Source organism: Mus caroli, chromosome 9 (assembly GCF_900094665.2).
Source record: "Mus caroli chromosome 9, CAROLI_EIJ_v1.1, whole genome shotgun sequence".
NCBI classification, from domain to species: domain Eukaryota; kingdom Metazoa; phylum Chordata; class Mammalia; order Rodentia; family Muridae; genus Mus; species Mus caroli.
This window is the reverse complement of record NC_034578.1, coordinates 66,596,044-66,619,260: the sequence shown is the minus strand read 5'-3', so window position 1 is coordinate 66,619,260 and position 23,217 is coordinate 66,596,044. Positions and strand designations below refer to the sequence as shown.

The window sequence follows — 23,217 nt, the reverse complement described above, 5'->3', positions numbered from 1 at the left end:
CAAAAAAAAAAAAAAAAGCATGATCAGTGCCAAACACTCAGCGATCACCCCAAAGCAAGGACAGCATCCTAAGTTCCAAATGCCAGAGACTGAGTCTTCAGCCTTGCTAAGGGAACGCCCCGTTTGAATCTGGTGTGTTCTGTACAGGGCATTGCTCTCTGTACAAGTTTGTGATCATAAAATTAGTAAAACAGCTTACATTTGTATTTATTTTCTAGTCCATACTCCTGTACCCCCATTTTTTCTCCCTTAGCTCATTCCTTTAAAAATAAATCTGTTGGAGATGTAAAAAAAAAAAAAAAAACCCTCTTGCTAACTTTAACTGCTGACTGCTAAGTAATTGTTACTTTAGTGCTTACAAATGGGTGTCTTTTCTAATTCTGTCATTCCATTGGCTGTTTGGCCTTCTGTAGAACTGAACAGTCCCCTCCTTCTTGTTTATTCATTTATGATCAGTATAGACTCTTGAATTACTATTTAACTCAGAGGATTGCCGATGATTACTATAGTCATTTAACGTTTAAATTTTCTTGGACCTGGGACTCCTTTTCAACTAGCCCTGTGTCCTTCTGATTTGTCCCCACAACTTTCTGGGAATTTTCTGGTACAACTAAAATGTCCAGTTTCCCCTGGTATCCTTTTTCTTATTCATTTTTGCTGATCCATCTTGCCCTTTGCTCCAATTTCAATCACCATGGATATGCCAGTGACTCTGAAATCTGTATTGATGTCCCTTCTAGCTTGAATACAACTCTTTAAGATACAAGTCATTACTACCTCAGTTTAATGTGTTGATAGTAACTGATATCAGGGTCCTGTTGTGTAGCCCAGCTGCTGAGATGGCTCCTTTAAGAATGGCCACCCCCCACCCCATGCACTAAGTCTCTTTTACACCCCTAAATGTGTACATGGCATGTATGGTCATTTAAAAATAGATTCATACTTGTGAGCTACCATAGTAACTCCCTGGTGCAACAGTGGCACAAATGGTATAGAAATAACCAATTACTGTCTGATTAGATTTAAGGCCCACCTACACACATCTGTGTGAACCTTGGCTTGGAGGAAGTGGATGTCTCCAGTCAACAGCATGACTGCAATTACAGCTCATGAGCTTGGGGCAGTAAGCTGGGCTGCACCTGGACTCCAATTCACTAAGACTAGGAGACAGTATCTGTCATTTAAATATGGTGTATTAGGTAACTTAACACTCAGCAACCATAGTGTCCAAACCCAGAAGCCAGGGAGTAGAAATGGTTATAGCAAACACTCCCAATGTGCTTTCTTCCTTAACCACACTTCTATTTTTTTTTTTTTTTTCCCAGTGAATAACCCCATCATTCTCCCAGCACTACAGGTGCTTCTGGGTAGGCTATAGCTGATTGACAGTGCTGACTTATTAACTCTGGACCTTTCCCATTTTCAAATCCTACCTCCTAATATCCAACCTTTAGCCAGTGCACTCTGTACACTAATGCTGACAAGAGCCCTGATGGTACTATTTATTTGGTTAAATTCACTACTGGTTTCCGAGTTGTGTGGGCTGGGATCCCGTTTCCTTGGTCGTCTCCATGTGCACAGCCTGCGTTTCAGCCAACTGTGACCTTTGAGTCTGCAGCTTTACTTCTCTAACTCCTATGCATTAGAGACAACAGCAACCAGACAGAAAGCAGTCAGCTGAAGCGTTACATCAGAAACACCCTCCTTAGTTATCAGGACGTGGTTGCATGGATGGCTTTTTCTTCTTTTTTGTAGTTGTAAGGATGGAACTCAGGCTCTCGTGCTAGCTCTCTACTGCTGAGCTATATACCCCCACCCAAGGTGACTTTTAACATGTACTTGATCAGAGCACTCACCACAGAAATTCTACTAGAATGTATACCTACAAGGAAAAGAAAAATCTGATTTGGGACAGGCTCATGTAACCATATATCCTTGATATCTACTTATTTATCCATTCTGTAATGAAACACACACCTCCTGAGCATGGTAACTATACTACACTACCCTATTATCTAATGATGAGCAAATATGCTTCCTTCCCTCAAGAGTTTATTGTCTACTGTGAAGTGAACAATACTCTGAGGTCTGAATGTAACAGGACAATAATGGTGACTTAGTGGATGTGTCATGATACAAAGCTGTAGTCAAATTCTTTTACTTGTTTTCTAAGACTTTTATATTAATTATACACTCACATAAAAGAACAAATGAGCCAGGTTTAGGCTTACAATATTGTAATATCTCATTTTTCCCCTATGTATCTAGACAGAACTTTTTGTCACAGGCATGGTAGGTGAATACTCTACCTAATTCCCAGCTTGGAGTAAAACAAAACAAAACAACAAAAACAACAACAACAACAAAAAACCCAAACAGTAAAAATGTTGCTATAGTATTATCAACATTACTTCCTTGCTTACAAATCCCTTCATATTTGCAGCAATGTAGAACAACAATGGACACTAAATATGTGTTTAAAAAGAGCCTTTGCTAAGCTTAAGTGGAAAAGCAGCTCTTCTTGATCAGAGTTGTCCAGAGGTTTGGTCACATGTAGAAAGTGGAAGCCTCTGATATGCAGACTGCAGCAAGTACTGTCCATCTTTGGGATAGAGCTAATTTCGAAGGGATCTTCTACTGTCACACCCCTAAACTGAATGACAAATGAGTCACAACTATTTCTGGATTTGGACATATGTGACAAAGTTTAGGGGGAAGGTGAAGGGCTTTAAAAGGAGACTGGTAGGCTGAGGAAATGCTACATTAAACCTTTTACAGTAGGGGCTGGAGAAACGGCAAAGCAGGCAAGAGCACGGACTGCTCTTCCAGAGGCCTCGAGTTCAATTCCCAGCAACCTCATGGCAACTCACAACCATGTGTACAGGGACCCGATGCTCCCTTCTGGTGTGTCTGAAGACAGCTACAGTGCACTCATGGAAAAAAATTATATAGTAATTGGATGTTTTAATCCCAGCACTCAGGAGGCAGAGGCAGGTGGAGTTCTTTGAGTTACAGGACAGGACTATGTACAGACCCCGTCTCAAAAATCAAAACAAAAATCTGTATGTACTAATAATTTAGGTAACCAACCTCTCAAGAAAATCAATGCAAAAGAAAACTTGATTGTGAAAAGAATTTCAACAAATTATTTTAAAGGATTTTGGGTCTAACTTTTTTCTTTCTTTTTTTTATGATTTATTTATTTATTATATGTAAGTACACTATAGCTGTCTTCAGACACTCCAGAAGAGGGTGCCAGATCTTGTTACGGATGGTTGTGAGCCACCATGTGGTTGCTGGGAATTGAACTCAGGACCTTCAGAAGAGCAATCAGTGCTCTTAACCGCTGAGCCACCTCTCTAGGCCCAGGTCTTCCTCTTTTAAAGTAAATTTTATGTGTATGAATGTTTTGTTTGTATGTAAGTGCACCACATAGATGCAGTGCCCACAGAAGCCAGAAAATAGGTCATCTGGTCCCCTGGAACTCCAGGTACAGATGGTTGTCGGCACCCAAGTGATTGGGAATCAAACCTGGGTCCTCTGCAATAAGCCACTTCTTTAGACTCCAATTTTTGGGTATAATTTTTTATATTGACATAGAAAACACACACACGCACACATGCGCACACACACACCTTCTAAAGAACAACATGAAAATTGCCATTGATGACAAAGCTTGTATTTCTGAAATGACAAACACATTTCTGAAGCTTTTAGTGTTTATTAAAAAACAGGTAACAAAAAGTAAACATATTCTGTCCCCTCAAATGCAAACTGGCCAAACCCACTGCTGATGCTGCTTTCTGAATTAACCACAATACATGAGAAGAAACAATCTTAGGTTTAATGGCACCTTCACCATGTCTGATAGGATCATCAAGTGTTTTTGTTTTTGTTTTTTTTCCTGCATCCTCATGGTTATTTCTGCTTTGGGTAGTATTTTACCACATTTACATGGAATTTGTGCAAAGTAGTAGAGATATTGCCACCAAAGCTGTCACACCACAGAATGTTTTTTGTTTTTATAAAACACAAGGGTGGTTGCCTAGTAAGAAAATATTAATTTGCCACTTTTCAGAGATGAGGATCTTTCTTGTTTTCACTTTCGGGGTCCACAAAGGAATTTCAACAGGTTTTCAAACATCAACAGCAGTTTTAATACTGACAAAAATAGGTCATAAACAATGCACAGAGCTGTTTCTAACATTGGCAATATTTAACTATTGGGCCAGTCTCATTTGAGTGGCAATATAATCAAATTGATAACATAATACATGACAGTTCCTAAATCAGCAAGTGGTTTTCCTACCTATGATCTTTAGAAAAGAATGCTATAAAAATATTTTTCTTATTCAGTTTGCTGCCATGCTAATGGAGCATTCTACATTCTCCGTGCACCAGTGCTGAGGAGTGACTAACTCCTGCTGTCACCACCATTCCTGCAGTCAGTAGGTTTCCAAGGCACTTTGTAAGAACTCCAGGATAGCGAGGGGAAACACTTTTCTCACTCGCTGATCTTCTGGGTATGTTTCCCCTTAAAGTTCAACATTAAACACTGTTATAACTGGGTTTTCTGAAACTTCATTTTCTATGGTCCAGCCCTTACATTATTTTCCTTTTATTCCGAGCCACTCCTTCATTTTCAACTTGCTGAACAGGCAGGCGACTGCTTTTGGTTTCCATGGAGACAGGATTCTTGTGGTTACGGGTAGGCATTCTTGTCCCACCAACCTTAGAGATGAAGCAAGAGCAGAATAACTTAATACATTCACAACTTGCCTGCACACAAGCCACTCTGCATCATTTACACAGGGACTCTCAACATGGGAATGACCTTTTGTAAATTTTTAAGTCCCAGCCACATGGCTAATCTTTTTTTTTTTTTTTTTTTGGTTTTTTGATCTGACCCAGTTTTAAAAACATTAAATTTCTAGCAACAATGAGGAAAAAAGCTGGAGCAGGGCTCAGCTGTAAACTGCTGTTACATTTACAAGATGCTGAAATGTGAAATTAGAAAATGAGGAAAGGCCAGGCCTTTGAAACACTGTGAAATTTTGTAGAAAGGCAAGAGAGGAAGGAGAAAGTGAGGACAGGGAGAGGAAATACAAAGGGATGGAAAGACAAACGAGAGGCCAGACATAAGATGGAGCAAGGCAAGGAGATAAGGAAAGAAGTTGGGAGAAGAGGCAGTCTAAAAAAGAAGGAATAAAAAATATGAAAGGAAAGAAGGGGAGAAACCGGAGGAGGAGAAAACTGGAGGTGGAAGGAGAAGAGGATGCCAACTGAACGGGGAGGAAAAGGCCTAGAAAGGAAGAGAGGATAGAGCAGGTGAGAGAACCCCATCTCCTCTTCATGCCTGCTCCAACTTGTACCCAGCCCAGAACCAGAGTCCTGCCTAAAGAGAAGACTTGGAAATGCTATAACCTTCCTGACCAATTAGAGGCCTCACACAGGACCAAAATTGTATATAGCCCACAACCATTTCCACAAAGCTGCCTGTAGCTGCCTCAGATCCCCTTGCCACCTCGCACCAGAAGTGTTTCTGTACATCCCGTGCAGTCAATCCCACAGATGGGAAGGTAGGGTTATGATACATTCAAACCCACTCTCTCAGTCTAGCCTAATGAACAAAATGCCAGCATGGAGGTTCACTATGAATGTACCATAATCTAGTATCTCTACTTTCTCTTTCCTAAGCTCTTTTGGTTTGTTTTTAAATTACATGACTAGAAATGGGGCAAACTTGAGCGCTTCAGTCAGTGTGTCTGTTGGTCTCTGATGCTCAGGTCTAGCAATGAGCGGCCAGTGAGTGCTGACTCTCAAGATGCCTGTCACTTGCCCACTCAGCAGGCGTTTTCCCTGAAGGTATTCATTAATTGAGTTTTTGAGGAAGGCAAACATTCTGAAAACTGTGTTCAGTAAATGGCTACTATAGAACCTATAGTGGTAAAAGGGGAGCAGATGGGACTCTGCAGTCCAACTCTTCTTGGTGTAGTAGAAGGCAGATGCAGATCAACTGGAAAATGTGTTACAGTTCAGGGCTGCAGCCCTGTCCAAGGATAAACACCTCATTTGAGAGCAGTTGGGATGGATGGTCACACTAAGGCAAGGCTACACCAGAAGGGATGCAGACAAATGCTTCACACAGGCTCTGACTTCCCAGTTTTAAGAAAGCTCTGATCTTTCTACATATATGCTAAGACTAGAATCCTACAGGTGCTGAGCTTGGTTGGAATTATTAAAGTCCTGTTTCTATGGCCTGGCTAGGAAGGCAGGGAGGTGACATCAGGGTGGAGAACTGCACAGTGTACACAGTCTTATACAATGTGAACACCAACACCCAACAACAACAAAATGAACAATGAAAAAGTCCTTAGATTTGTAGGAAAAGCTATTTCTTAAAGGGCTTCAGGATGTTTACTGCCTGGGCATAACAGAAAGAAAAGAAGAACAGGGTGTCCAGGAGATGCACGCACACATTTACTATAGGCTAGCTGTGGGGGAAGGGGTTCTGTTGACTTTTAAAACACACCTAGGGAATGTTAGTTATCTAACTGTCTATGTCACCAGTGCTGGGCTATGCAACAGTCTGGTCTCAGAAAATCTCAAGAGCATCTGTCCCTGTACTGGACACTGTTCAGTAATACACATGGTTGAATAGTTAGAATGTATTTATGTGTTCACACAGAATTTCTCCTTGTCTATCAAAATTTTCTTGTTACACTGCATATTTGACTACTCTACTGAAAAAGTTAAATCTTCCAAGAAATGCTCAGGTATAATAAGCATTCAATATTTGTAGTTAGTCTATACACTCACTTCTTTTAAAAACACCTTGTATGTTTTCTTCATTCGGGAGGCAGAGGCAGGCAGATCTCTTTGAGTTTGAGGCAGCCTAGTTTAAAGAGTGAGTTCCAGGACAGCCAGGGCTACACAGAGAAACACTATCTTGAAAACAAAGAAAGAAAAAAAGTTGTCTTTAACTTAAAGTTGTTCAGTTCTAAGTTATTAAACCTCTCATTTTCACCAAAAAGGAATAAAACACCCCATACAGAATTACATGTTACAGTTGGCAGACTATGATTAGTGTTTCTAAATTAAAAGAAAACTGTCTTTTTAGAATATAGGGTTTCAAAAACATTTTTCTAATTATTATTTTTAAGTTACTTAAGAAATTTCCTTAGATTATAAAAATCACTAGTTAGAATATTTATAAACTAAAAACAGTCACCGAAACCGAAGGTAAATACAGTGTTAACTAACTTTCTCCATGCTCTCAGTTTCTCAACGAGTTTGGCACATTTCTATTTCTTCTTAAGCTCACTAGGAATGAGGTAGATGGCTGCTTGGCATGCACCAAAATACTGACAAGTAAATAGAATGATCTTCTCAAACGGTGACACTGGATGGAGAACTGAAGAGCATACACAACCCCACCCAATGTAAACAATACAAACAGTATCAACAATTAAAATGCTCTTGGCAATTGTAGGAAGGCTATTTTCTCAAAAGTAGTTGGAGACATTCACAGACTAATTGGGCATAACAGAGAAAGGGAAAAAGAAGACAGTGTTCACAAGACACACATATGGGCTCCATGTGAGCTTTGTGTGAGCTCTAGAGGAGCTCCCAGGAAACCAGACAGAGATGAACGACCTCAGTATTCTGACTAGAAGGTGTTTAGCAACATGGCAGGAAAACACACTGGATTTGTGCTTACAGACATTTGGATTCATTTGCAGACAGCAGCGTCCTTCCTTGGCTAAGCTCAAACTGAACTAGTGACATGACAAGGAATGGGTGGCATGATAGGCACAGTGTAGATGGACATCTTCAAACTCTAGGTTTAAATAGGCTATTCAACTGATATTTCTAGAAGGGTTTTATAGTGAGTATAACATTAATAATAATTCAATAAATCCTGTTATAAAATACTTAGCATAATATAACTTCGCTCTTAATATTTTACTGTATTTTTAATAAGCCACTTTACTAATTACTAGTGCTTGCTTTTAAGTATTTCTTTATCTTACTAATCAATTTTTAATTATATCATAATTTTACTATATGGACTCTTTTACAAGTTGCCTCAACTATATAATGGAAGAGGATATACATAAATAGTAACTAAGGAAATACAAGTGTGCTTTGGGCAAACACTCAGGCATTGGATGCCTCGTGCATGCACACATACAGCAAGTAGAGAATAGAACATTTAATTGTAAAACAGATCTTACCTTTGCTTGTGCTGCAGGGCGCAGTGGTTTAGGTGGAAAAGTGCAAGGTACTCGTCCATGATGGATATGATATGGTAACAGGTAACTGGGATCTAGTGGGACCCAAGGAACCGAGAGACTGGAGGGTACGCCAGGAAGGTCACAATGTGCCTTATGCAAATTATATGCTGTTCTAGTAACTTTTCCATCTGAGGTCTTGTAGATCAGGAGTGAAGAATCTTCTGCTGCGTGAGACAGCAAGTAGGACCCTTCCTGCAAGCTGCATCCAACACTGAGACTCAACTTACAGGTTTATGGTGCCAATCTCATCATGTTCTCCTAACCCCACAGAGCAAAACTGAGCTGCCACAGGAAGAGAACACCACTTTGGAAAGTATTTCAGGACCAGCAAAAGTAAAGATTTCAGAAGCCTTTAAAATTGCTTTATACTCTCCAGGCAACTATTCAAAGTTTTTATTCTGAAATTCAAACATATCTAATCATTTCCTTTTTACCATTTTATCAATCTGTAAATGTCAATCATTTAATGGGTAAACAATCCATCTAACTCTCTAACCCATGACATACTCAAACCATACATTTTCATTCATTTAACACTACACTTATATTGTTTCTAGTAGGTAAGAGACTAGAGACACAAAAGTGAATGTGACATGTCCAGGACCTCAAAAGTGTCAGAAACAGGCAAGGGAACATGCAGGGAAGATGTAGGAACCACAGCAGTCTTATGTGTTAATGAGCTACCTGTTATACTACCCACCACCCAGTTCCATATTAAATCCTTCACACAGCTTTTGAGATTAACTCCAACTGGGCATAAGCTAATATGAGAGATGCTAAGCAATTTGCCTACAGTTCTGCACATAGTAGATCTGCACATAGCTCAATACAGATCTGGCTTTTTGGTCTGCACACAAGTCAGAGCCTCATTTACAATCCTCTACTAACACAAAAATTGATGTAATCTACTACATTTTCTTTGCTTTCTGGAAAGCTTCAAGGGATTCAATGTATCACCATAAAGAAAAGGCACATGGGTAGTGGGCTATGTTTTCTTGAGAATACATAACCTCTAGGTGAAAGAGCTAAATAAAGAGAAAAGTTCTTTTCCACATTATTAAAATGAAGATGATCAGCTTTAGTTAGACAGAGTTGCCCACACATATAATGAGCTACATTTTCACCACTTTCAAACTGCAAGTAACTCGTGTTGACAAAGGAGGTCAGAGAATTATTCTTAGCTTCTAGGGAGGCTTTTCCCTCTCTCATCAATTTCATATAAGGAAGCAAATGACTATTTGGTAAAAAGAATAAATAACATTTCTAATATTGAGTTTCTAATCAATGAAACTCATGTATCTTAGAGGATTGACAGTTTGAGGTCAAACTGGGCTATACAGCAAGATGTTCTGTGTGTGTCTGTGTGTCTGTGTGCACATGTGTATAGTGTGTTTGAGAGAGAGAGAGACAGAGAGAAATATGAACAAAACAAACACATTTGCAATTTCAGTATAGCCAGACACTATCATGTTATCTTTCACTCCTATTTTTAATTTTCAACTTTGATACTTTTTACACTTATAGTTTTTTCATCTATTTCTAACAGCACATTATCCAAACTTGTAATAATTTCCAGCAAAGAAAATCAAAATTTCTATGCCAATATCCCAAAGTACTTACCTACATAATTTCTTTAGAATGTGCTGGAGAATGTTAAATAAACTTGAAATCCTATTAAACAGAAGAGAAACTGATATAAAATTAAATTGAAAACAAACCTAGAAGTATAACCTCACTAATAACGTGTGGCCTATTGCTCACAGTCAAAGGCAGCAGCAGCAGCCACTAGTGCCAAACAAGGACCAGCAAGTAGATGACGCTGGGGTGAGACACAAATTCCATAATTTTCTTTCATGTTCATGAAGTATTTTGTGTTAGAGCTGTTATAATCATATAATTTAAAAATACCCAAATAAAATTAAAATATAGAATAGCTGTAATCAGTTGCCAAGAAAACTGACTTTATGCATGTGTGATGACAGAGACGTAGCAGAGTGGGGTCAGACCAGCCAAAGGAAAAGTAAACACTGCATTTTAGCTATCTGGTGCCTCATCTACATACGAACTGATTTCCACTATTATTTCTCTTTAAATTTTTTTTTTTTTAACTAAGAGAAGTAAGGCAAGGGGTTAGCTAGCAATGTACTGAAAGACTTTTCTGTGCACACATATAAAGCAATCCTTAGACAGAGGACTTTTGTGTAAGCAGGGTTCAAGTGTGACTGTTCCTTCACAAATCTGTGTCAAGTGGAGCTTTGCCATTAACAGTGGTGACTTTAGCACTGCTGGAATGAACCACTCCCAGTCCCAGCTTCTCTGTATGAAATGGCCATGATGCTACCATAGCCTTTCCTGCCAAGTTGTGTGATAGAATGAGATCATCTGCATAAGCTTTTCCCACACAATGAGGCACTCCGAGTTCTGAGGACCACTAATTTACTTCTGATGTCTAACATTTGGTAGGATGGAGAAATTTCAGAAGTCAGGCTGTCCAATCAGTCACATAGTTCTGGGGGCTGAAAGTCTGTGGCTGTCTCATCCTCCTCTTCTCTACACAGGGCTAAAATGTGTGTTTCCCTGCACTTTACAGCACATGCTCTGGCTCCAGCCTCCTGTGTATGAAGTGGAAAGGCTGGTGTTGCTAGCAGTATGTTTCATTGTAGATGGAAACAAAGTAAACTGAGTTAGGAGACCTCAAGATCTAGAGAGTAATCAAACATTGCCACTATTTAGAGGTACAGGAAAAGCCACCATCACATTACATGAGTCCAGTCTTTTCAATGCCTGCCACAAAGCACTTCCTTACTTGAGTGCTGCAAGTTTTTCTTTTAATTCTTCTGAAGTGATTTCTTCTAGCATGAAAAGCTTTGAAGTAAATGCATCAATATGCCCTAAAAGAAAATACAAAACTTAATGACCCAAGTCATTGTGCTTATAAAATAATAAAAAAATAAGTTACCTCGGCTCTCTATATAAAGATGTTCAACTAAAAAGGACTTTGTATTTCAAAGGAGAGATATATTTCACTGGTATCAAGTAAGCCTGAATTTAAAATGACATACAGATTATGGTATGTTTCATGGTAAAATATTTGTTAAATATATAAAAGTTGGCACATGTCCATATACTCCAAAGAGAATTATTACCCTAACCTCCCATTTAAGAGAAAACCCTGCTCAGCTATGGTGGTCCTGGCTCTCACTAAAGCTGCATCTCCATGAAGTTGTAAAGAGAGGCATGAGCTCGCCATATAAACAAGCAATTAAAGTCAAAGCTGTGCACAGGGGATGCTCTGTAAGTATCAAAGACACATTATTATGAAACTTATAAAAATATAGCTATTTTTTATTAAAGCAATCATAAAGGTCTCTGTGGGTAAAGCAATCTATTCAAAGTCTTATTTTCTTGTATGCCTGATATAAATCTACAATCCACAAAATCCAAAATATTATATTCTTAAAATGATATTTCTGTTGAAGAAAGTAATGTGTACATTTTAAAACAAAATTTGCAGAGGCATGCACAGAGATGCTGTGATATATATACCAAGCGACAGAGGAGATTCTGAGGCAAATGTAATACACATGGGTCAACAGAAAAACCGGGCTATTACTATTGTAGGAAGGTTAAAAACATCACAGCGTAAGAGTAACACCCAGGGGGCTGGAGTGAAGGCTCAGTGGCTAAGAGCACTTACTGTTCTTCCAGAGGTTCTGAGCTTAATTCCCAGCAACCACATGGTGTGCATGAAGACAGTGTACTCATACACATAAGTGAATAAATCTTTTTAAAAAAAAGAAGAGTTACACCCACCAATGCGGGAAATAATGCTTTAGGCTTATTTATATTTTTATGTTTTAGATTTTACTTATATTTTTAACTCCTAATATTTTATTGTCAAAAGAAATTGCTTAGAAAGTAGGTATCAGTCATTAGGACTACAAAAATTGCATATAGTTTATTACCTCCTTTCCATATCTAGCCTACTTTAATCTCATTTGCTTTATGCTCAAAGAAGTTAATTAGAAACATTTTTACAAGACGTCTTCCCACCCAGACAACATATCTGTTTGTTCTCACAGTCATTTGTTATTTCTTAAGCCAACTTAAGTTTCACCTCTCCATCTCTAATGCTCATTATATGTGACATTCCTAATAATAAAGACACATTTTAATGGTTTAACAGCTATAAATAGAGGATATTAAGTGCAAAAAATGTATTTTTGGATGTTTAATAAACCTGAGACTACTAATAGAACTTACCTTAAAAATATTTCAACATAAAAGTATGTAGTATAGTATCCAGCAAATACAGTCTATCAAAGAACTAACTAGACAGGGAATCCTGTACCAAGTGCTATGAAGGCCTACTTCCTCAAGGAAGCTACAGCTCTCAACAGTGGAGCTTTCTAACCTGCCAGTCCACGTGAGTTCTATTAGAGCCTGAGATACTTGTCTCCTCAGCCTTGGGGTACTTGAGCCAGATTTGCGAAGCTGAAATCTCTGGCCACTGTCCTTCAGTAACAACCAATCTCTTTTTGATCACACTTTAAGATGAGTTACACTTGGGAGGCATTGCTTTAGGTAACAAAAATGAAGCCTCTATGTTTGTGAATTATTTACACATAATGCATATAAGTGTTCCTAGCTTTAAATGCAGTATATGTTTATAAAAATGATCATACAAGCAGAAATAATGTATTTTGGTAATAAATGAGAAAATTTACAATTATTTCACTATTTTTACATGTTTTACCAAAGTCTCCATCAACTGTATTTAGAGGAATGAAATATAAAAAAATATGCATTTAGTACACTGCAATTTAAAACATCAAAACCAGCACAATATAACATTTTCAAAAAGTCTTACCAAGAGTAGTGTGAACAGTGCTCACTGCCTTCTTAGACAGCTCCTGATAGAGAAGTGTCTTTCCCCACTGTGGCAACTGGCATACTCTCATCTAAGTTAAGATCAACTCCTCAACTCCTATACTCTGCCCAAGAGTTCCTTTAATTAAAGCCTTATGCTGGTGTTACCTGTCTTTCATGTAACAGTACGGCTCTCGTTTACATCATTAGGTAGTTAGCCTTCACCAAGTCTCTGTGGCAGCGCTTAAAGAGTCTGAGCAGTGGTAGTGTTAACATTCCGAGCCAGCTATTTTTTTTTCTACAGCTCCACCATGCAAGTTTGATTACAATTTCACTTCTGGCACTACTACCTTTTGTGTTCCCCCCACTTACTCATTGCTGGCCAATTCCTTGTTTTCATTATCTATTTTCATAAAATCTCAAACAATTGATCACTGGGAGACAAGGAGGTACCACACCACATATTTGATTTCTGTATACAAACTGGTAAGAAGTACACAGCGACCTCTTTCACAGACTGAAAGAAGGGATGTAGGTAGTCACTGATCATGTGTGTCTGTAATCTACTTCATAATTAGTGGACTGCAGAGCTGGCAGTAAGGTTTATATGCAACTTCTACTCTTAATATACTGTCATAACTGAAGGTCGTGCTTATAAGAATTGCGTAAAGTGAGGACTGACTGAATGTCACCTCTATAGATTTGATAAACATCATAACACTGGACAGCAGATAGAGAAGTTGTGATGAGACTACAGATTTTCTTAAAGGAACATCTCAAAGTTTTTAAGGCGCAAGAGACACTAATCTAGAGAAGGAGTTGAGCATATTTATAAATAGTGAAGCAGGTAAGCAAACAGAAAGCAAATGTGTTTCATGCACCGAAGACTATGAGCTATGGTGGATTTCAGAGTGCCCCAGATTAGCAGCATTATTATCTGAGAGCGGGTTAGGAGCATGAAGACCCAGATCCCATTCTAGACCACTCAATCAGATACTCTAGGACCAGCGCTAAAACATTAACCAGGTATGGCAGTACAGCACTCATTTCAGCACTTGGGAGGCTGAGGCAGGATTGGGCATTTGAGGCCATCCAGATGCTATATAAAAAAACAACAACAACAACAACAATAAGAACTCCCCCAAAATACTCATTACTCAGAATGGAGGGCAAATTTTCAAATAAATAATCACTGTTTCTAGATCAGGCAAGAAAATGCCTATGCTCTGTACTAGGAATACAAAGCTCTACCAGGCTCCAACCTCAAACTACTTACTAATAGAAAAAAGTGATGGCCTAAGAAAGAATAATGATGTAGGGGTAACAAAGGGCAAGTGAAAGAACACATTTAGAGATCAAAAGAAGGAGAAGACGGGGGAGATGGGAGCTAGTAGGGCAGACAGATCAATCAATATTACCTTGTACTGGTATAGAGACCAAGACAAGAGATGACAGAGATGTTCATCGTGTAACATTCCAATGTGAAGGAACAGAATGAATAATGGGAGCATTAACTTGTCAAGTGAAGCACGTTAACCATACAAGAACCCTGGCAACATCTTTCAGAGTCCTGCTAATTTCCTTCTGCTCAAAACTTCAAAACCAAAATAAAGTCAAATGCTGTTTCAAGATGAGAATCCTAAGACAATGAATGCCATTATAAGAAAATCACAAAATATGTGTTAATCGATTTACTAGCTCACTACTACTCTCTGTCACTGCTTAACTAGAGTCAGCGTAAGCAGAGAATGGAAAACAAAGAAGTACAAAATGGAAGTATGTAAAGCTGAATTCAAAGGTAAGCACTTAAAGAGAGTTACAAAGGGGAGAGGACTCCTATAGACTCACCAACATAAAACGAGCAGTTGGAATGCAATAAACTTTCAGTCCAGAAGCGACAGAGCTCGCTTTCAGTCAGAGCTTCAACTCCATAACAACCTTGATACTCTACTTTTGGTAGCACGTAAACTGGAAATTGCTGCAATGCAAAATTGCATTTTGTCAAAGCTCTAAATCTGATCTCCACACACATTCCATGGTACACAAGTGCCCCCAAATCATAAATACATACAATAAATCAAAACCCAAACAAAAACAAAGTTTGCTTTCCAAAGAAAATACATTTGCCTATATAGCCAGTAACTTTTGAGTGCTTGCAGGAAATTTAACTTTATTTTGCATAGTGTAGGATTTGGGAAGGAAGATATGGCTACATTTGCCTCCGAGGGATGGATTCAGGAAGCAGAGGATGGACAAGGGATCACTAACCATCGCCCTCATCACCAATATAAACAGGCACACTCCCTGCCAGCGAATGTGATTCACAGCAGATTCTTTGGAACAGAGCCTGGTACATACAATTGTTCATAGGCCCAAAGCTAAATGCTAGAAGGCAATAACTAACATATACTAATAATTCTCAAAAGAAAAGAGAAAGGACCCTCCCCTCTTTAGACATTAGCCACTCAAATTCCTGAGCAGCTGGTTTTCTAAGAATGAGCATTAATAACCGTCAAGAACAACTGTGGATATTACTAAATTTACAACACAAAATACTTTATTCCAAGCACTAAGCATGTGACAAATCATCCATTTAGAGCTTCCTGGTCAGGATATCAAGTAGATGGAGCAAGATGACTATGCCCATTACTGGTATAAGGGAGAATGTGCAAGCAAGTACCTTCTTGCAGAATACTGTAGCAGATGTGTTTTCTGCCAATGAAAACTTAATTCTTTCTAATGGTGCTGGACATTAAACCCAAGGTCATGTGCATGCTACACAAGTGCTCTACTACTGAGCTATGATACATCCCCAGCCTGAAAATTCTACTCCCAACAGGATTCTCCATTCACTGCTACAAAAGAAACAAGGTTTACAGTACCTACTCAAGTGACTTGGCTAGTTAGCACTTTAGGTACTTTCTTTCACAGATCTAAAAACATTTAATCATTGTTTCTCAGTTTCTGGCTTTCCTAATGTGGTTTAGCGTCTTTCGCACACCAGTGATGCTAAGAAAAATTCAAACAGCATTTCAGCCATCAGCACACAGAATGGTGTGGTTTGTGTGACTACTGATGTCTGTAAGATGTTGAATGGTATATCCCTATAATGTAATGCATGTAATAACCTGGTGAGCCTGCTCAAATGTAGACGTAGGTGGTGCCTAAGGCTTTCCATTTTTTAGAAGTTGTAGTTCTAAGGACCATAGTTTGCACCTGCAGTAAAGATCGCAAAGTGGCTTATCAATTAAAAAAAATTGTTATTGGATTAAAATCATTGTATCATATAATAATTCTGTAGCAAACAAATGGTAAATATGATTAGGCCTCCCAACTTTAAAGCAAATAGAACCTAGAGACAAAATTTCCATTTTCTATTCCATCTCCAGAATGCTGAGAAATTTGGGCCACTGACGGCCCAGCAGATAAACTGCTGAAAAACCTAATAATCTGAATCCACACAAAATATATATAGTGAGAACAGACTCTAGTATTGTCCTCTCATCTCCACACGTTTCATGGCACACGAGTGATCATATGCCACTTACATACGTACAATCAAAACCTAAACAAAAATCTCAAGCCTCATGTCAGAGAGCTAAGAAATGTGTTCAGTGAGATGGTTGATTACAGCAGAAATAGAACAGAACAGATGATGCAAAGCAAAGATGATTATCTTTCTGGATCTTAATTGGATTATATTATTATTTACACATGGAAAGTAATCTTCAAGACACACACACACACACACACATATATATACACACACACATATATATATATATGTAACTTGTATGTGTGTATATATGTATGTATGTGTATATATATATATATATACATATATATATATATATATATATATATGTGTGTATGTATATGTATATTTGAGAGCAGTGTGCTTCACTTTGATATAAAACCAAGTCTTAGATTTACTTTACTTCTATATGCATTCTACTGCCATCTCCAGGAAGTCAGGGGAAGGGCCTGAATGTTTTCTCTCTCCTTAGTATCTACAATTGAAGTGCAAATCTCAATTTGCATCAAGATTTGTGATGTAAAAGTTTCCCATTTCCCCAGAAGGGCAGCTGTAGTCTATGCTGCCTAGGTGAAAGCTTTTCTTGCATCTGTTTGCCAGTTTTTACATAAACCTCTTAAATCCTATGTCTGTTCCTAAACAGATAGTTCACATTTAGTCTTCTCAGTACCACTGAGTAACTTCTATTCTTCTTAACATATTGCATCTTTAAGAAGTCTTTTTTTCCTCAAGACCTAGGATGCCAACCTAAAATTTCAATAACTGGATCTGAAATTGTTAACCATTTTAAAATGCAGCACCCAGGATATATGGTTAACTGGCAGTCAAGAGCTACTAGCTACTTAGCGGTTAGGTGGCCTGGAATTCACAGTTCTACACAGAATGTGTAAGCTTCAGTTTTGCCTTAGTCCACATCAGCCTCTTCACTTCTGTTCTCTCAAACTGGTTGTCTTTAAGTTCTCTTCAAACAAGAGCTTTTATAAGCACAGGTGTTGCTGGCTTTTTTGTTGTTGTTAGTTTTTTGTTTTTGTTTTGTTTTGTTTTTTGAGACAGGGACTTATTACTCTGGCCTGGAACTTAGCATGTAGAGTAGCTGGCCTCAATTGCTGACAATACTCCTGCCTCAGCCCCCCAAGTGCAGAGTTTTGTTGAGGAAGATATCAACAAAATAAAACTGCAGAGGGAAGGAAAAAAATCAGAGATGATAGTTTTGAACATCAGGAATTGTGCAAACCTGAAAACCTTGTCTAAACAAGCTGGTTCTCATGAAGGAAATACTGCAAAGATACACTCTTAAATGGCAATATCTTAAAGTTTTTCAAACTAGTATGGATTCCTTACAAAGATTCTTAGCCTTCCAACCCCTCAAGTTTTCTCATCTCTTTATTGAGTTTCTGTGTTGCTAACATTTCAGAAAGAGAGAAAAGTGGGGCACAAGTCCAAGGGGTATACGTTACAGTACGGAAATCATACCATGTGTGCTAACCCAGCACATAAAGGACAACAATACAAGGGGCAAGCATTCCAGCAAAGCTTTCAAGCTTTACTCTGAGTTTGACAGTCAGAAATATGACTTCTATTTAGATATTCTTTGGGGCTCAATTATTTTGACATCTTGATAAATAATTTTTCCTAGATGGTTATAGCTTGATATTTATAAATTTTACTTTTTGAGAGAATTACAATGATCCTACCAAGTTATACTGGTCAATAATTAAACTGGTGTCCAAAGTTTCCCTGTGCTATTTTTATTTAGGAGATACTGGCATCAACAGTATTTTGAACATATAAATAAGAAGACAAAGTGGTACAGATTCACAAGGTAGAATGTGAAATGAGGTTGCCTACAAAAAAATGAGAGCACAAAATAAGTATAAAAATAAAAATTAAAACACACACACACACACAAAGGGGATAGATTGTTCAGCAGTTAAGAGCACTGGCTGCTGCTCTAGAATCCAGGTTTGATTTCCAGAACTCATATTATAGCTCATAAATGTCTGTAACTCTAGTTCCAAGGGACCTAAGTCCCTCTTCTGGAATCTTCAGACAACAGGTACTCAGATGTGGTACACAGGGTCATGCAGGGAAAACACCAAAGTACATAAAAGAAAATAATGAAAAAGCTTACAAAAAGAATACAATTTAAGACATTGTCTTGACCTGGTGAAATGGCTCAATGTGTCAGTGTGTCAGCTGCTTCCCACCAAGCTCATGACCAGAGCTCTATCCTAGGAACTCACATGGCAGAAGAAGAGAACCAATTTCCAGAAGTTGTCTCTGACCTCCACACCTCCATTCACACATGTATGTGCATACATGTATGTGTATGCATGTACAAACACATACCCTCTCTTAATAAATGAACATTTCAAAAAAAGAATGCTTTTAAGAAACAATAAAAGACACTTCAGTACTTCTACTTCTTAGCAACCAATTAAAACATGCTTCTCTTTATTTCCCAGACTCCAGAAGTCACGTGGAGAGTGTCAAGTGATCTAAGAGAAGCTCAGTTGCAGAAGGGATACTGGGAAAGCTGTAACAATCATTTGCTTCATTTTCTGAGGAGACTTTATATCACACTCCAAAAGGAGCCAAACTGGTGCCCCAGCAGCCTTAAACTCCAGGACTCTTAAAGTTTCTAAAAGATGTTGAGAAATGTCTCAGGGTAAAGAAAGGGCTCATAGGTGACAAGAAAATGCAAAGTCATACACAGATAGGAGTGTTAGTCTGGTCAAATCAATCTAAATGACATTTTCCCTAGAGTTTTTATGTACTAGTCAAGGCAATTACTAGCATTTATGATGATGGAGTGTGTATCTTATTAAAACTGATTTCAACATCTTACTAAAAGAAGTTTACCCAGAAATATTATAGGAGTGGTCAGTAATTTAAAATCAAATTTTGTTAGAATGCCATATTTAGCATTTGGTATTATCACTCGCATTGCCACATCACAACTGTCAGATAACTTACTCTTCTGATCTTCTTCCGTTTTTTGGAGCGTGGTCTCGTCTCTACCCTCTGGACGCTGCACCGCACAAGTACCAGCAGGTCTTGTAGGCTGAACAACTTGTAGACAAAGTTTCCTTCTTGAGGAGCTGTATACTCTGATCTATCTTCCACATAGTCTTGAAGTTCATATGGCAATCCTTGAAAAACACTCCTCATTACCATTTAAAAGTATGCAACCCCTTTATGCATTGTAATCTGGGCTATAGCAACTCAATAATTGTGACTGTCAATTCTCCACCTTGGGCCATATTTACTTACAGACATTGCCTCAGAAAGCTGTCAACCAGAGCTTTAAGGTTCTTTTCACAAATACCTCCACGAGCACTGGGCAAAACATGCATCAGGGTGATAAGCATTGAGAAGGAAGAACTTTAAAGGCCCCACTAGTCCCAAGCCAGGAGGAATGAGGAGCACTGTCACACTCCTTCTGTAGTCCACTACAGAGCAGACAGAATGTCTGGGTAGGCCAATGACTGCGATCCCCTCCATAAACTTAGTAGCCCAGGTATATGCCAAGTAAACAGATTATAGCACATAAATAAGTTGGATAGATATACAAAGAGGACATATTTCATACAAAGTGATCAACAGACTGAAATAAAATGTTAGTGACTAGGTAAAAATTATAAAATGGGTTATAATAGTATGAAAGAAGAAAGAAAAGTTAAAGAAAAGCAAGAGACAAACTGGTAAGTTCTCGATATTCACTTACGTCCTTTAGGCTTCTGAAACGCAGAGGGCCAACTGGATTTTGGCCAGGTAGTGGCATCCAAAGCAGCAGAGGGTTGCTCAGAAGCAGGCGGCTGTTTACATTCTTCTGAATTAGTCAAGGGCAACTCAGGTACTTTCCTGGAAACTGGTTTTAAAAGCTCATCCTGCATTTTTAGAATTTCTCCAACTGGATCAAATTTTTTGTAGACTCTTTTGATAGGTTTCTTTAAAACACAAGATTCCTCAGAAACAGTAGTAGCGGCCTGGTTCCCCGCAGAAGCCTGTGCTGAAGAATTTGGCCTAGAACCTAAATCAGCTGTCTTTCCATCACAACTTCTACTCTCTGTATCAATGATTAAGCAGTCCTCATCTGTATCACTGCCACAAGGAATCCCTTTCTCACTTTCAGCTGCTTCTGATGCAGTAGCTGTGTTGTTAGGATTGTTTGCATTCCCCTGATCACCCTGTCTTTCATCATTGGTACACAGCACACCTACGTCACTTTCCTTAGAAATTCCCTCAGTTCTGTGGACTTCATTATCTTGTGTTAGAGATTTTGCATTGGCACTGAGAACCTCTTCACCACATGGTTCAAGTCCTTGATCATCTTTATTTTTGCACCCTTCAGGACCACTTTCCACACCAGAGAATAGCTGTTTCTCCTTCTGTAATTGTTTCATCAGAATCTGACATAAACTTCTAGAATCATCAGTAATGTTAGGTGTAGCTGATGCCTCAGGTGTAGCTGGTGCCACAGGCATAGTGGGTGCCACAGGCATAGCTGGTGCCACAGGCATAGTGGGTGCCACAGGCGTAGCTGGTGCCACAGGCACAGCTGCTATTTTGGGGACTGCGTGGACATCTGTCATGAGGGGTGCAGAGGAGTCACTTTCTGAACTTGGTGACCTAGGTGGACTAGTAGTAGTTACTCCAAAGGTTTCAAGTTCTGTGACATCACCATCAAAGTCCATATCCAAATTTTCCAGAGTTTCAATTTTCCGGCACTCACTAGCTTCAGTGGGCATCTTGGAAGAAAATATATTGATACATTATTAGGGAAAAGTCAGGTCATAGTTACTTAATGCCCTTATCAATAACATCATAGTTCATGTTTTTAAAAGTAGAAAGATGTCTCCGTGAGTAAAAGGATTTCTATGCAAGCATAGGAACTGAGTCTCTATCTCCAGCACCCAAGCAAAAGCCAGACATGGTGATGTGTGCCAGTAATCCCAGTGTTCTAGCAGAGGAGGGAGCACGGTGAAGGAAGATCCCAGGGACTTGCTAGCCAGCCAATTCAGCTGAAAAGGTTACCCTCCGGGTCAGTGAGAGAGTATATTTCAAAAACTAAGGTGGCGAGTAATAAAGAAAGATGCTCAGTGTTGACCTCTCTGGATTCCACATGTGCATACACACACTACATGTCCCAACCTTCATATTTATACAACACAGCAGAAAGACAAGTCTAATAGCTCCAAAATGTATACAACTTACATTCAAGTACTTAATTTTGTATTCTCCTTGAAAATGGTCACATAGACAGTCAAGGTATAATAGCACAGGAAAATAAATTGTGAAATGCCAGACCTAAAGTTCTCTCACGTATGCTCACTTCATATACCCTGGGGGAGAACCTTGAACTTGGATGATCAGGACAGTTTCTTCATGGCTGTTAGGCAATGGGAAGGCCCATTAGCAGAGTCATTCTGTGACTTTTATCTTTCTTAATCTACTTTGTTTCTTTGTAGCACTTCTCATCTCTTGATATGCACTTGCCACCAGGATATATTCCAAAATTAAAATGTAAAAAAATAAACCATAAAACAATTTGGAAGTGCTTTATGATACATCTTGAAAATATCAATGCTCAGATGGCAAACAGAAAAAATTATAAACATGTAAAAATGAAAACATCAACATCCTTAAAAGACTGTAAGTTCTTAAAGGTAGAAAAACATTTTTTTATCTTATTTTAAATTGTTTGATTTCTTACTTGACTAAAAAAATCTCTGACCATATATACTATTGCTGGGCTTTCTTTGTCCTTACTATAAAACAGCCCCATTTCTGTCGATTTTCCTATTTCTTAATGTATCCTGTTCTTCTTCATAATATTTACCAGTACCTGCTATTTCTGCTGTTGCATATGCAGTATGTGTTGTCTACTACAGTGTAAGCACAGAGAGACACCAGGCTGCATTCCTATTTACCCATCTTTAGCACACAGTGAATATTTGCAGAATGGATTATTTTCTATAAACAAAATATTTCACTTTACTAATCATAGTAAATTACTTATGTACACATCATTAAAACTAATATTTATACCACGCCAACTGTCACTGTAATGTTTGCATGTAGCTTGAACTCAAATCGCTAATAAGTAATGTGACAGCCATCTTACAGATGGCCTCTGATGAGACCATTCTCTGTTCAGTTTTGAAATACAAAATACTATTAACTATGGCTGCCTTCCTGTCTTACAGAACCATACTAACCGCTACCTCTGTCTCACAGTGCCTCTGCTCCTGTTAATTAACCTCTCTCCAGCCTTCTTCCCAGCTGCCCTTCTTGGCTTCTGGGACGACTGCTCTGCTGTCCCCTTCTATAGCCTTATCTTTTGGATGTCACGTTAGAAAGGGAACTCACATGGCATTGGTTTTCTGTAACTGGCTTATTTTATTTAACATTCTGATCTTTGGGTACATTCATACTGTTGCTAATGACAGAATTTTCTTATCTTTAAAGGTTTACTAGTATTCCAGTGTATATATACATCCCATTTTCTTGTTC

The 23,217-nt window shown here is 38.5% G+C and overlaps 1 protein-coding gene across 5 annotated transcripts in view; it reads right to left on the bottom strand.

The window, feature by feature from the left end:
• Positions 1-3,705: 3,705 nt before the first annotated feature.
• The window catches only part of Ice2 (interactor of little elongation complex ELL subunit 2), a 34,213-nt gene continuing 14,701 nt past the window's right edge, over positions 3,706-23,217 (bottom strand). The window contains exons 10-16 of one of the 5 annotated variants that reach the window (XM_021171916.2): positions 20,429-21,452; positions 19,678-19,853; positions 15,015-15,144; positions 11,104-11,188; positions 9,918-9,968; positions 8,238-8,496; positions 3,706-4,731 (exon numbers count right to left, since the gene is read on the bottom strand). In XM_021171916.2, the coding sequence (XP_021027575.1) occupies positions 4,603-4,731; positions 8,238-8,496; positions 9,918-9,968; positions 11,104-11,188; positions 15,015-15,144; positions 19,678-19,853; positions 20,429-21,452 (1,854 nt within the window). In that variant the 3' untranslated portion in view covers positions 3,706-4,602. The other 4 variants (XM_029481542.1, XM_029481543.1, XM_029481544.1 and 1 more) reach the window with 4 other exon arrangements.